Below are 12,616 nucleotides of genomic sequence, written 5' to 3'. Positions count from 1 at the left end.
TACAAAATTGTACACCTTCATCAAATAAATTAGGATAAATTAAACCAATAAATTATGCAAAGTCTTCAGAACAATAGACAACAACAAAAATCCACAATTGAAATTGCCTCTAGCTAAAAAAAAAATCAAAAATTGACTTTATCAGTTCAGTTATTGTACTATATTCAAATCAAAGGGTCTTTATTACAAAAAAAAAAGAGCTTAATAATGCTATTTACAACATATTGCTAAATAATATAAAGGCAGTGTTTTGTCACGGTTTATACTATATACATATGAGAAATGGCTGGGACAATATTGGGGGAAGCCAGGACCTTTGATTTTTCTGGGTATTGCTGAGACCAACCCCAAATACATTTGCTTTTCTAATTCTAATTTTGAAGTGGTAATATACAATTTTAAACTGCTTTTCCCACCTATGGAGAATATCTGAATATTTTAAAAATAAAGGATGAAGCCATTTTCACAAAAGCGGGCCAGTCTGTTTGCCTTTTCTGTTCATGTCTGTGCATTTTCGGGGGTGTCAGGTTTGAGAGAGGGCTCAGTTGAAAAGACTCAAAGTCCAGATGCTTCCAGATTCCGTTATATTCTTAGAAGGATGATTATAAGAAGATGCAAAGGTTAAATACCAGTTTTGATCCCAGCTCTGAATATGAGCATTTTAGCTTTAGTCTTATGGATGGTTTACAACCAACAGATCTACAGAAAACAAAACTGCATTTCCTTCAACATCACATGTAAGTGCAATACAGTAACTGCTTTACTCACAGAAACCAGTTACATTCTTTTAAGGGGAGCTTTTTGAAAACAATGCTTCTTGTAATTTGCAAACACAGAGTTTGTACCAGAACGAAACATTTGTACTATTCACACCAATGAAGATTCTATAATATACATGGCAAAGAGATTCTGCTCTGTCCTCACATGTACACTGCTTCTTTCAGGGGAGTCTGTAAACCACTTTTTCTTTGATGAATTTATGATTGCTTCTGGGGGACATCTTATTTTTAAAGCCCCCAGATCTTTCGCTTTATGACTTAATATTAACCTGTATGTGTATGCATGTATGTGTGTGTGTGGGGGGGGAGGGAGGTTACGTACTAAATGTCTTCATGTACATAGAAAAGAAATTTCATAAATTTACAGAAACTGCATTACCCTTGCCCTTGACATCTGATGAAAGAGACTGTTATCTTTTAAAAGTAGAGAGCAGGATTTTCAAGAATGCTTTCAACTGTCTATACAGTCACTGAAGTGTTCCTAATAAATTCAACAGATGTTGTGAGAATGTAGTTATTTATTAAAATCTCATGTCTTACGTAACAACAGCCATGAGGTTAAATATTTACATTGCTTTATAAAAGTTCCCCTCTTGCTTTAGTGTTTTTGTTTTGCTTTTTTTTGTTGTTTTTAAAATTTTTTAAAATGATATTCACCCACATCCCTAGCACAGCAACAAAGATTCTGCAAACATAAAACACTTTAATGAAATAATACTTGGAGGCACAAAGCAAACTTCAGGAATATGTGGGTGAACATTTCCTTAAATAATTACTACATTCTACCATCTTCCACGTTGTTTTACCATTTAAAGTGAAATGTCCTCATTAAACAGCCAGAGATACAGTAAGAATTAAATGTTTTGTTGTTGCAAATAGAACATTCTTTTCACAAAACATAACAAATGCCTAAAATAGGTCCTTAAATCTAGATAGGAAAAGGTAAGCTTTCCACTTCACACGCATATATATATGTATATTTTTACATGTGTGTATATGTGTGTATGTGTTTTTATGTTCACACATCTGCACACACATATATAGCACATGGTATGAAATATTGCTTCTATACTACTTTTCATTAGGCTAAGAAAACACAAGATTTGCACCACAGTTACAAAAAATTGGCTTCTACAAGAATTTTCAAAACTCGAATGCTGCTCAAACAATTGAGGAAAAAATAATTTGCGGTATCAAACTGTTCTAAAAATTCTCTTCTTCAAAAACGTATTCTCCTGCTTTGTTTTAAAAAGACACAAAATATGCATAGCTATCAACGTTATGTCAAACAGCCAGAAAAAAAATCTAGTGTTTATTGCAGCTGTAGTAATTGGAAATAAAGTCAAAAAGATGAAATCGAAAGCCACAGAAGGCACAAGAACAATTGTACTTGTGGGAAAAAACTGGAATTTTGAAGGATTTTTAAAAATCCCCCCGCTGGTGCATTTAGGTCTAGGCACAGACTATAACCTCAAGTGTAGATGCAAAAATAATTTAGGGTTAGCAGAAAATAAGTGGAAATGTGGTATTTCAACATGGACTTTAGACTTTGTTTCCCTATGTAAACTGTCCCTAGTCCTTCACCCTCCCACCAGAGAAAGTGAACTTTCTCCCAAGTCGCCAATTTTTACTTGGTGAGAGTTGAGCTAAGATTGGAAAGATGGTGTTTTAAAGAAAACTTGTTAAACAGGAGTTTTGAGAGATAGGCTTTTGTCATTTTCCAATGCACTGGGAGGCACAAGATTTTATGATGGTGAAAGAGAAAAGAATCACCTAAAAGCAAAATGATTGAGTTCTGTTTCCAGGACAATGAGGTGAGTTTCTCCTCACTCTGCAATTTCTACTCTGAAACAATTTCTATGCCTCAGTGAACATTGAGAGGATATTATTGTAGATAAGTGCATCAACATTTGGTTGTGAACACACGTTTTTGCTTAATATGTCTATTTCAATTAGAAAGGCAGGGGAGAATAATACTAAAAATTCAAATACGTCAGGAATCAATACTGAATTTGCCCCAGGTCAGGAAGATACTAGCAATCTATCTTTATAGGTGAAGACATTACTGGTTTTGCCTTTTACCTTGCAAATGGCAACACAATGGTGATGTGAATTACACGGGAACAGCAAAGACCCAGTTCTGTGCTGATGTGAACAATGAATGTCATACTCTTGGGCGTGAAGCAAGGCGAAAGAGTGTGACCACAAGTTGAGATTGCTTCCCTACTTTGTGCTGATTGGATTTTTTTTTTGTGGGGGGGGTTTCATTTTATTCCAAGGTGATGATTATCCAAACACTTTTTTTTTTTCCAAACAAGCCGGAACAAGAACAAATTGGCTCTCATGGCTCTGTGTAGGAGCCTGCGAGCTGGGCGATGTGTTTGGCTGTGGGTGCAGAGTGAGGCCCAGGGTGTTCCAGCCCGGGCCACTGCACTCTGTCCACACCGCAAGAGGCCACGTCTCCTGAATGACGCAGGCATCACAGGACCGCGCCGTTTAACTTAAAGTCAGCAGGTTTTAAGGCTTTGTGCTGACAATAATTGCCTTCATACATTCCTGTCCATCAGCAGAATTTATAAATGATGTTAAATTACAGCGATTGGGTCACCTAGTTACATGGGTCAACCTGCAGTCTCCAAAGTCAAATGTAATTTTTATAAAAATCAAGGAAAAAACGATATTTATGTTGTATACGATCTAAATACCAGTTTTTTTTGTTTTGTTTTTTTACTTTGTCACTTTAGGAGATATAGATCAAGTTACCAAAGGGGAGGGAGGGTTCTGGAAAACACTATTAGAATAAAAAAGGAATTCTTACTGCATCTGCACACAAAACCCATCTAAGAAAACAAGTGTGAACGCCACACGGCTTTTTAAAAGCAAGTACGGGACTTTGTACACCTTTGAAAAACTGGAAAAAAAAAAAAGAAAAAGAAAAAAGAGGAGAACCATTGAAGAAAGCATGAAATAGCAGCTAGCTTTCTTATGTGTGCTGAAATTGTGTCTTTTGGGTTAACTCCCAAACTCTCCTATTCTATACACTCTTCACGTTTTGGTCAATTACTAGCTTCTGAATTAGAAGAGACTGTATCAATTTCTTTAAAACGCTGTACCTAAAATGAAGAAACACTTAAAAATTAGACCGTCACCACTTTGAATATCCATCAGGGTAGAGTGGAAATGTATAGGAAAATAGGTCATTCTCATATGTACTCCTCTCAGGAGGGGAAGATCGAGTCAGCTAGCAGCTGTTAACAAACTTCTAGTGTAGGCAGGAATTTTATGGTCAAGTTGGGATGTCCTTTATTCCTTACCATAGAAAGGAATTCAGAAAATAGTGTTTTTTGAAAAAAGAAGTGTTAAATATTAAACAGAAATGATAATGCTTTTAAACCACAAAAACAAAGTTGAGCAAAGAATAAATTTGAAACTTATGTGCCTTTTAGTATCTGAAGCAAGATAAATAGAAAATGATAACACGTTATAGGGGTTTTTCTGTATGAAGAACGATAGATACTTATTTCCAAGAAGAACCTATTGCAAAATTTCGAGAGGTGACTAGAAATCACATGAATTTCCAGTCTCATTTTGAAAGAGTCAGTTTTGTACAAAACTGCTTTGCCTCCAAAGAAAATGGTACTAGCTTGTGGCGTTTGCCATTTCTCTTAGGAAAGACTTGACGGTTAGTGATTATGTTCTTTTTAAAATTTGACCTTTTGGGGTACTTGTGAAAAGTGAGTTGTTCATCTGCCACTGGCATTATTTTTAAATGTGTAATAAAAAGCGACTTACTGAGTTCAAACCAAACAAAATATTTAAGTTTATCAAGTGGTTCCATTGAGTTTTCTGACCTTCTCAGCAGTAAAAACAAGAGACACATCACTGACTACAGAGTAGTGCTGTGTCACGGGTCTCCCTCTGCCAACCGCCATGCGCAATAAACCATCAATCCAGCAGAAGCATCTTTTAAAAATGCCCTTCCTTGCTCATGTAGACTTTACACACATCAACATTCTTTTTCCCTGAAAATTAACCCTATTTTAAGTCTCCAAATGTTAAGGGCCTTGGGCAAAAGTAAACTAAAGGCGGAAGGAAAAGAACCATCCCCTTGCAATGGAAAACAGAAGAAAATGAGAGAAAGATGATGAGGAGGGATTACCAGCTGATTTTGTAACACATCCATGCCTCCCATACACATATATATGAAATCAAAATCTAGACACGGATAACTTGGACATCCAAAGGGGACTGCTACTATTCATACATTCGAAAAGAGTTGTTGAAATTTCTACTCATGAAGCAGCTCTTGTAGGCAGTTTGGGGATTTGAAAATCTCAGGGACTTCACTATCCAGCTTGCAGATGACCTTGTATATAGCCTTCTTCCAGGAAGGATCAACATCTTTGCCTGCGATAATGGCATTGAAAAACTCCCGTAATGTGATCTGCGCAACTTCCAGGAATCTCTCTGGAACCTGCTGATACAAGGAGACAATGGCATTAATAAAGTTTTCAGTTTCAAGTCTCCAGTTCTTCAAAGGAAATTGAGCTAAGTTCTTTCTTTCAGAAAGGGGCTTACATGGCACCTGCATTTTCTAAAAATGGCCGGCCTCTATTCTCTTATGTAAAGTCGTTATATATAGTAGCATTGTAATGTGGGGTTGACAGCTTTATAGAGTTTTAGAAAAAGACTTGTGCAAAGGATACATGCAGAACTACTGAAAAACTGGGATTCCACTGTGAATATCTGAGTAGAAAAAAGGCGACATGCTGTTGGGATTCCTCACTTCATTAAATAGGTGTATTCCAGAAGCAAGTCGCCACCTAATCGTTCAGAATTTGAATCATATTTCCATTATGAAAACAAAATGTGTTCTCAACAGTAGAATAATAATTGGCCTTTGATATAAACTAAACTAAACCCACACTATAGATGAAGATAGCGAAAATCTTAGTGTCCTGCTTGTATCAGAGGATTGTTGACCCAGATGTTAAACTGTATATTAAAATAATCTGCACTATAAAGTACAGGCATACCTTGCTTTATTGCGCTTTGCTTCACTTTATTGTGCTTCACACATAGTGCGTTTTTTACAAATTGCAGGTTTGTGGCAGCCCTGTGTGGAGCAAGTCTATCGGCGCCATTTTTCTAATAGTATCTGCTCACTTCATGTCTCTGTGTCACGTTTTGGTAATTCTCGAAATATTTCAAACTTTTTCATTAATATTATATTTGTCATGGTTATCTGTGATCAGTGCTCTTTGATGTTACTATTGCGAAAAGATGCAACTCAAGGCTCAGATAACGGTTAGCATTTTTAGCAATTAAGTATTTTTAATTAAGGTATGTACTTTTTAAGACATAATGCTATTGCACACTTGATAGACTACAATATAGCATAAACATAACTTTTATATGCACTGGAAAATCAAAATATTTACGTGACTCGCTTTATTGCGACATTTGCTTTTTTGCGGTAGTCTGGAACGGAACCTGCAATATCTCTGAGGTATGCCTGTCCTCTATGTACAAAAAAAGAGTAAGATAATGATACTAACACTGAATCCCAAAATACAAAATTTGAACTGAATCTTAAGATCCTACATTGGAAAATACTTTACCTTGAGATTAGAATTGCTCCATGAGAGAGTGATTTATGCAGCTGATAGCAATAATAAAACCCCACATTTTTGGACTGCTTATTATGTGTCAGGCACTGTGTTATGTACTGAATGTGAATTATGTCATTCAATTCCCCCATCTCTGTGATTATTTACCCCATTTTACAGTGGGAAAATGGAGGCTCAGAGAGATTAAGGGAATCGTTCAAAGTCATTGTACTCTAAGATAAACATTCTTCAAATATTCTTTTCAGAATCCCTATCTGTTAATCCTTTTCTCCCAGAGCAGTGAGTATATATGTGGGTGTTTTTTGTGTTTGTTTATTAATTATTTATTAATAGTGGTTTATTTAATAGTCTAACCTCTTGTCTAGGGAAAGGAATAGCTATTGATGTACTTATTCAGTATTCTTTGTAAGTTACACGGTAAAGCATGGCCTATCTTTCCCCACAACAAGGAAATGGATTCACAGAATCATTCCATGTACTCATAATTTTCCAAATACACACTGACACTCTGTAGATTTCTTTTAGTGGGGTACTTATACATTAATAATGTTTTATTTTTACAGTAAGTGCAGACATACGAGGAAGTAAAATGCACTGCAGTTATATGTGTAGACAGATCTGTCTACACATATACAAGAGGTATATATTTTCATCTTCGTTCACACTTGCCCCTCGCCAAAGTAAAAGGGAGGGATTGTCATTTTGAACACATTTGATCCCTTTCTCCATGTCTTTTCTCAATTTGTGCAGTGGACCTTTTTATAATGATAGTAACTGTTAAAGAAAACGAAAAAGATACCAGACATCCCTGTCTTACATATTTGGAGTTGGACAAAGAAGTTCAGTGCATCCCATGGCAAGTCACTTGTCCTTTGAAGGAAACCTAATAACACCCCAGAAAAAAAGGACCCCCATCTGGGGCTGATCAGAATCTAGAACAAGTGAGAAGTTTGAGAAGCCCCTCCCAAAGATATTGGCTAGTTTCTTAGGACACAGTCCCCACCACTGCCTGGAAAATCATGGAAACATCACCTTGTCCCCCATGGATGTGCAAACCCATATACCCCAAAGGCCATTCCCTACTGAGAATTCATCTGTATTTTCAACTGAACTTTGATGATTTTCTCCCCAACCTCCTGCACATACATGAGTATTTGTGGGATGGGAAGGGCCTGGAAGAGCAATCACCCCTCCTAGTCACCTTATACTAAATAAAAAGTCAAAAAATAAATAAATAAAAAGAAATTTTAAAAAAGGGCCTTCCCTGGTGGCGCAGTGGTTGAGAGTCCGCCTGCCGATGCAGGGGACACGGGTTCGTGCCCCGGTCCGGGAGGATCCCACATGCCGCGGAGCGGCTGGGCCCATGAGCCATGGCCGCTGAGTCTGCGCGTCCGGAGCCTGTGCTCCGCAACGGGAGAGGCCACAACAGTGAGAGGCCCGCGTACCGCAAAAAAAAAAAAAAAAAAGTCATTAAGCAGCCCTTTTGAGTACTCCTCCCTCTTCCCCAAAGATGATCCTTCACATTTTATCAAATGGGCATTACTGAGAGAGGGATTCTGGCTGGAGAACAGTTATGCAGTGCAACTACCCACTCTAACTACTAGGTTTGGGAGCTGTTAGCCAAATGCTACAGAAACATCATCAGAGTGGTTTTCCTGCCCATTAGCAACAGATCCACGATGAAGATCTATGTTCCTTGAACACTTGGGGATGCGGCCTGGCCTGGCGGAGAGCTGCAGGGACAGAGGGTATGGCAGCGGCTCCAGATGAAGTCCCACCCACTCCAAGGACCCCCCAAGAGATCTGGGGAGCCAGGGACCAAGGGAGCAGGGCTGATGTTTAAGACAGTCAGAGGAGGGAGGTGCGTCCAGAACGGCATCAGCCCTGGAGGAGGGAAGAAGCGTAGTTCTAGGGTTTGCCTGAGAGCAACTCAAAGTAATTTCTTTGGAGGCGCGTGCAGCCTCCACCCTGTTATTCCTTATCATTCGCCATGCTGGTTACTGGATTTTAGTGCGTCTTATCCTGTTTTAAACATGCATTTCTTTTGGCAGTAATCTTGGGCTGTCCTTTAACATCTTTTGTATTTGTGTCTTCATGTTATTTACCTTTTCACCTACTTATTTCTAGATGTAATGAATGTATCATAAGATGTCTTTAGAGAGGAAGTCCTGGCTTCTATTCTGCGTATCCCTCACCATGCTTCACAGAGTTCTTTCGCATCATCTTTGATAAATGGTTCATAATGAGACCCTGCCTTCTGCTTTGTTCTACACTGCGCTAGAGTCACACTTACCTTCTCCCTAAATACTGAAACAAAAAAGGAATTTTAAAGTAAGGATAGAAAACAGAATTGAAAGACTTGAAATAGATCTCAGAACTGATTTTATAGATGAAGAAACAGATTCTGTGAGGTGAAGAAATTACGAGATGAAGAGACTCACGTGAAACAACTTATCCAGGTGTCTTTCCATTAAACCGTGCTGGTTCCTTTTTAATGCAATGTCCTACTTAGAAGAGGCATCAAAACCTTGACAAGCTGTGGATCTGTGGTTTAGAAAAACCACGGAAGAGCTAGTAACTTCAAAATAAGTGCAAATGACACAAGAGATTCCCAAGAGGAAACTACGGTTATTGGTTTATGTTTGGGAAGGGATGAATTCTTTGCAAATGGTTTGCTAATTTCTTGCTTACTTTGAGGCAATACTCATGCAATGGATTGGGCTAGGTAAAAGAAAGTTATAATGAGATCCTCTAGTACTAGAGCAATTAATCTTTCTTTGGTGGCTCCAGAGAGGTAAACTGATATGTAGCAACTGAGTGCCAAGGAATCCCATCCACAGGTAGAACTATCACCCATGAAAAAGAGACCCTTACCTCTCTGCCAGAAAAGTTTCCCCAACTCCATTTAACAGAGTAAGGGGCGGGGGAGTCCTTTCTGATGTTTTTTGGGGGGTATCTTCGAATTCAGGGTTATGAGAATGGTGTTGCCCATATTTTTTCAGTACCTCTTCACACCTAATGGATTTCCAATCACTAATAAACATCTGCAGAAAATCCCTTAGTGACAAGTAATCCCTTATCTAGGTTTCTTTTAATAGAACCCAACAATCTGCAGAATGAACCCTAGAGTTATCTCCTCAGCATCAGGTGGCAACAGTCAATCAAGTCCCTGGAATGCAAGACAATGCAGGCTGCTGGGAGGGGGAGGGAAGGCCGTGCCTTTGGACATGCCACAGGGGAAAAACAAAAGGCTTCCAAAGTCTCTGGCTGGGACTCTGAGGCTATTGTGGGAGTGCTGAGTGTTCTTCAGGAGAGGAGAGTGGAAACTTTGCTTTGATAAAAGGCATCCCAATATAGGAACCTCACCCCAAATGGTCTTGCCTCTCCTTGCTCTGATATTTGGAGGAGAATATCACTGCGGGGAGGTACTTGAATGCACTCATATATTTCAAGGGCGTTGGCTATCAGCATCCTCCCATTTCACCACAATTGTTTGCACTTGAGTCTCCTCAGAGCACATGAGGGCCCCGTGGGCTTAGATGAAACGGGAGAAATGGGAGGATGTTTTCCAGTCTGTCAGCCCGTGCCCGAGTTGCCCATATGTGCGCGCAAGGCGCGCGCGCGCACGCACCGTGTGTTGGGTGAGTGGTTGTTTTGCTGTTCTTTTTTTTTTTTTAATCAGAATGAGTGGCAAAGACACGTTTGCCCCCCGTCTTCCTCCTCCTCTTCCCAGTTGCTTTACCTTCAAGGATGATTTGTTTTATTAAACTGACTGTCCCTAGCCTCTGCAGTACATAATAAAAGCCTGACATAGCAGGCTGCCTGCTTTCTGTGTCCTGCAGACACTCATCATAAGTGTCAGGACATACCAAGGTTAGCGGTCACTGGAAGTGTGCTCACTGGCCCAAACCTTGCCAAACGCTCTTGGCAGATGAATGAATGTCACAGAGAATAGAAGGGGAATTACAAAGGTTAAAAAGAAGACAGCCTCTCCTATTTTCTGGAGATAGAGAAGCTGATTTTTCACACCTCGGAAACATCCGTAGGCTCATCCATCAGCCTCTTGCAGGGGACCTAAACCCTGCCCCTTTCACAGCTCCCCGTGGATACCTTTCCATCCTCCATCCCCTTTAAAAACTGGTCCACTGGCCGAATTTCATCAGTGGAATGATCTTTGCTGAAATGGACAGAAAACAAACCAGGCATTGACCTCTCTCCCCGGCCCCTCCCCGATAACCAATGGCTCAAATGGCTTATCAAGTGAATCAATCAGTAGATTACGATCTTATCAAGAGAGATCATCTTTTAGGTTCATCTTTTAAACTATTTTTCTTTTTCAGACTTCAGTGGGGAAATGGAAAAGGAGACATATATATGGGCAGAAGTGGCTAACTGATGGGAAAGTAAAATCCTGGCTAGTATTTTGGTGAATTAGTTTGCGTGTGGGTTTTCTTTCTTCATCCTCCTCCATTTAAAAAAAAAATACTATAAAAGGGCAATAAAATGCTGACTGTAAGAAGACCATGTCAAGGAGAAAAGGGTACTGGTATTTTGGATACTCTTCACTGCTCGCCTTGGAGAGAGAGTTATTCTTGTCACAAACCCTTTTGTCTGCATCTGCTGACTGCTTGCCTGTAGCCAGCAGCATACTTTAACTGTTTTGTCACCTCCTAACATCACATGCATCAGCTGTTGGGCTTTTGTTACGGGTATTGTAGAACTAATCCGCTGTGGCTGGTCTACTGTGCAGTAAATAAAACAGAAACGGGCTTCTCAGACAATTCTGCATGAATATTTCAGATGGCTTTTACAACTCCGATTCACAAAATCAAATAAATAAATAACTCCCACAGTCCCCCGCCCCGGCCTCTACCCACACAGAAACAAAACCCCTCAAACTAGACCCAGATGCCTCCAAGTCAACTGCATTGAAGGCACTGACTTGAGCCTTCAAGCAATTGTTTGAGTGAAGTTGAAAGAACAGCGATCTCTAAACTTCAACACTGTGGTGTTTGTATTTATTATTAGAGTTAAACACGTCTGATTCCGAAAACTGGGTAAGAGGCTTTGAAAATCTCGAGAGCTACTTTTCTCCTTGGGCTTTCTAAAAAAAGATGTCATGCCATCAGTAGTATATAGTTAGAGTTGCCCTATCAAATCGCTTTTATTGTTTCCATCTGCATTTTCTTCCCTTCCACTCATCTGAAAGGGGTCAAAGGAAGATGCTTGTGCATCTAATTCATCCTAAGAGCGTTTCCAAAATGTTTAACCTGTACTGGAGCACAAAAGGAAAAGCAAACTTGGGGCCAGGATTTTTGCAACTGAATTGACGTCGTGAGTTCTCTTAAGGGATAGATAATGTACTAACCATAACCATATACAGTGAGGCATTTTTCTAGACAACTTCTAAGTGTCTTTGGAGAAGTTAAAAAGAAAAAGGGCATCTGTACGCGGCTGCGTGCATGTGCACACACACAAACATCAAGATCCTAGGAAAGGAGACAAAGTTGAAGTACTTTCCCGAGCATTCATTCACCCTAGTGTGCACGTGATTCCTCTAAACAAACTCTCCCATCCCTGATGTTTGTTAAGTAAATATTGATCAAGGAGAGACATATCTCCTGACGGCAGTGGCACAAACTGGGGACTTAGACTGCAGACAGAGTGGACTTAAATGGATAAACTCAGATGCTTCAGTAACTCCTCATTGAGATTATCAGACAAAAAGGGAAGGACAGATACGTTATTGCTGTTCCTCTCCACTGTCTCACTCTCACTGAATTCTCCTGCCAGAGGTGGAAGAGGGGAATCGCGGAGCTATGAAAGATGGTGACAAGATGCTGCGACTAGGGGGTCTCCCTTAGCAGTCACACACGCATTTATCCTGCGTGTACAGCCGGGGACTAGCTGGCCCTTCAGAAGGGCAGAAAGGGTGCAGGGGATGGTGAGATTGTGTTCCAGTGCCCTCTCATTATGGGGAAGGATTGGATGGGAAAACAGGCACGAATGGACTTTGTATCCAAATGTATCCAAATAGTATCCAAATGTAAGGTGGTGGTTAGAACCTTAAGGAGGAGTCCATCCACTTCCTAGGAGCCAGTTCACTGTGATTATTAAGTGTATGCAAAGCAGTGTCTTGAGAGATGCTTTGAGGAGGTTCATGTGGCTGATTTTACTGGCCGAGTCAACACACTGAGAAAAGTTGCT

At 39.8% G+C, this 12,616-nt stretch overlaps 1 protein-coding gene across 5 annotated transcripts in view; it reads right to left on the bottom strand.

The window, feature by feature from the left end:
* Positions 1-1,063: 1,063 nt before the first annotated feature.
* Positions 1,064-12,616, bottom strand: part of PROX1 (prospero homeobox 1) — a 52,125-nt gene continuing 40,572 nt past the window's right edge. For 3 of the 5 annotated variants that reach the window (XM_033438023.2, XM_033438032.2, XM_033438025.2), the window contains one exon: positions 1,064-5,256. In XM_033438023.2, coding sequence (XP_033293914.1) covers positions 5,068-5,256 — 189 coding nt within the window. In that variant the 3' untranslated portion in view covers positions 1,064-5,067. The remainder of the gene's footprint in view (positions 5,257-12,616) is intronic. The other 2 variants (XM_033438033.2, XM_004275246.4) reach the window with 1 other exon arrangement.

This window comes from Orcinus orca, chromosome 1 (assembly GCF_937001465.1).
Source record: "Orcinus orca chromosome 1, mOrcOrc1.1, whole genome shotgun sequence".
In the NCBI taxonomy this organism is placed as follows: Eukaryota; Metazoa; Chordata; class Mammalia; order Artiodactyla; family Delphinidae; genus Orcinus; species Orcinus orca.
Note: the sequence above shows the minus strand (reverse complement) of the source record. Positions and strands in the feature narration are given on the sequence as shown.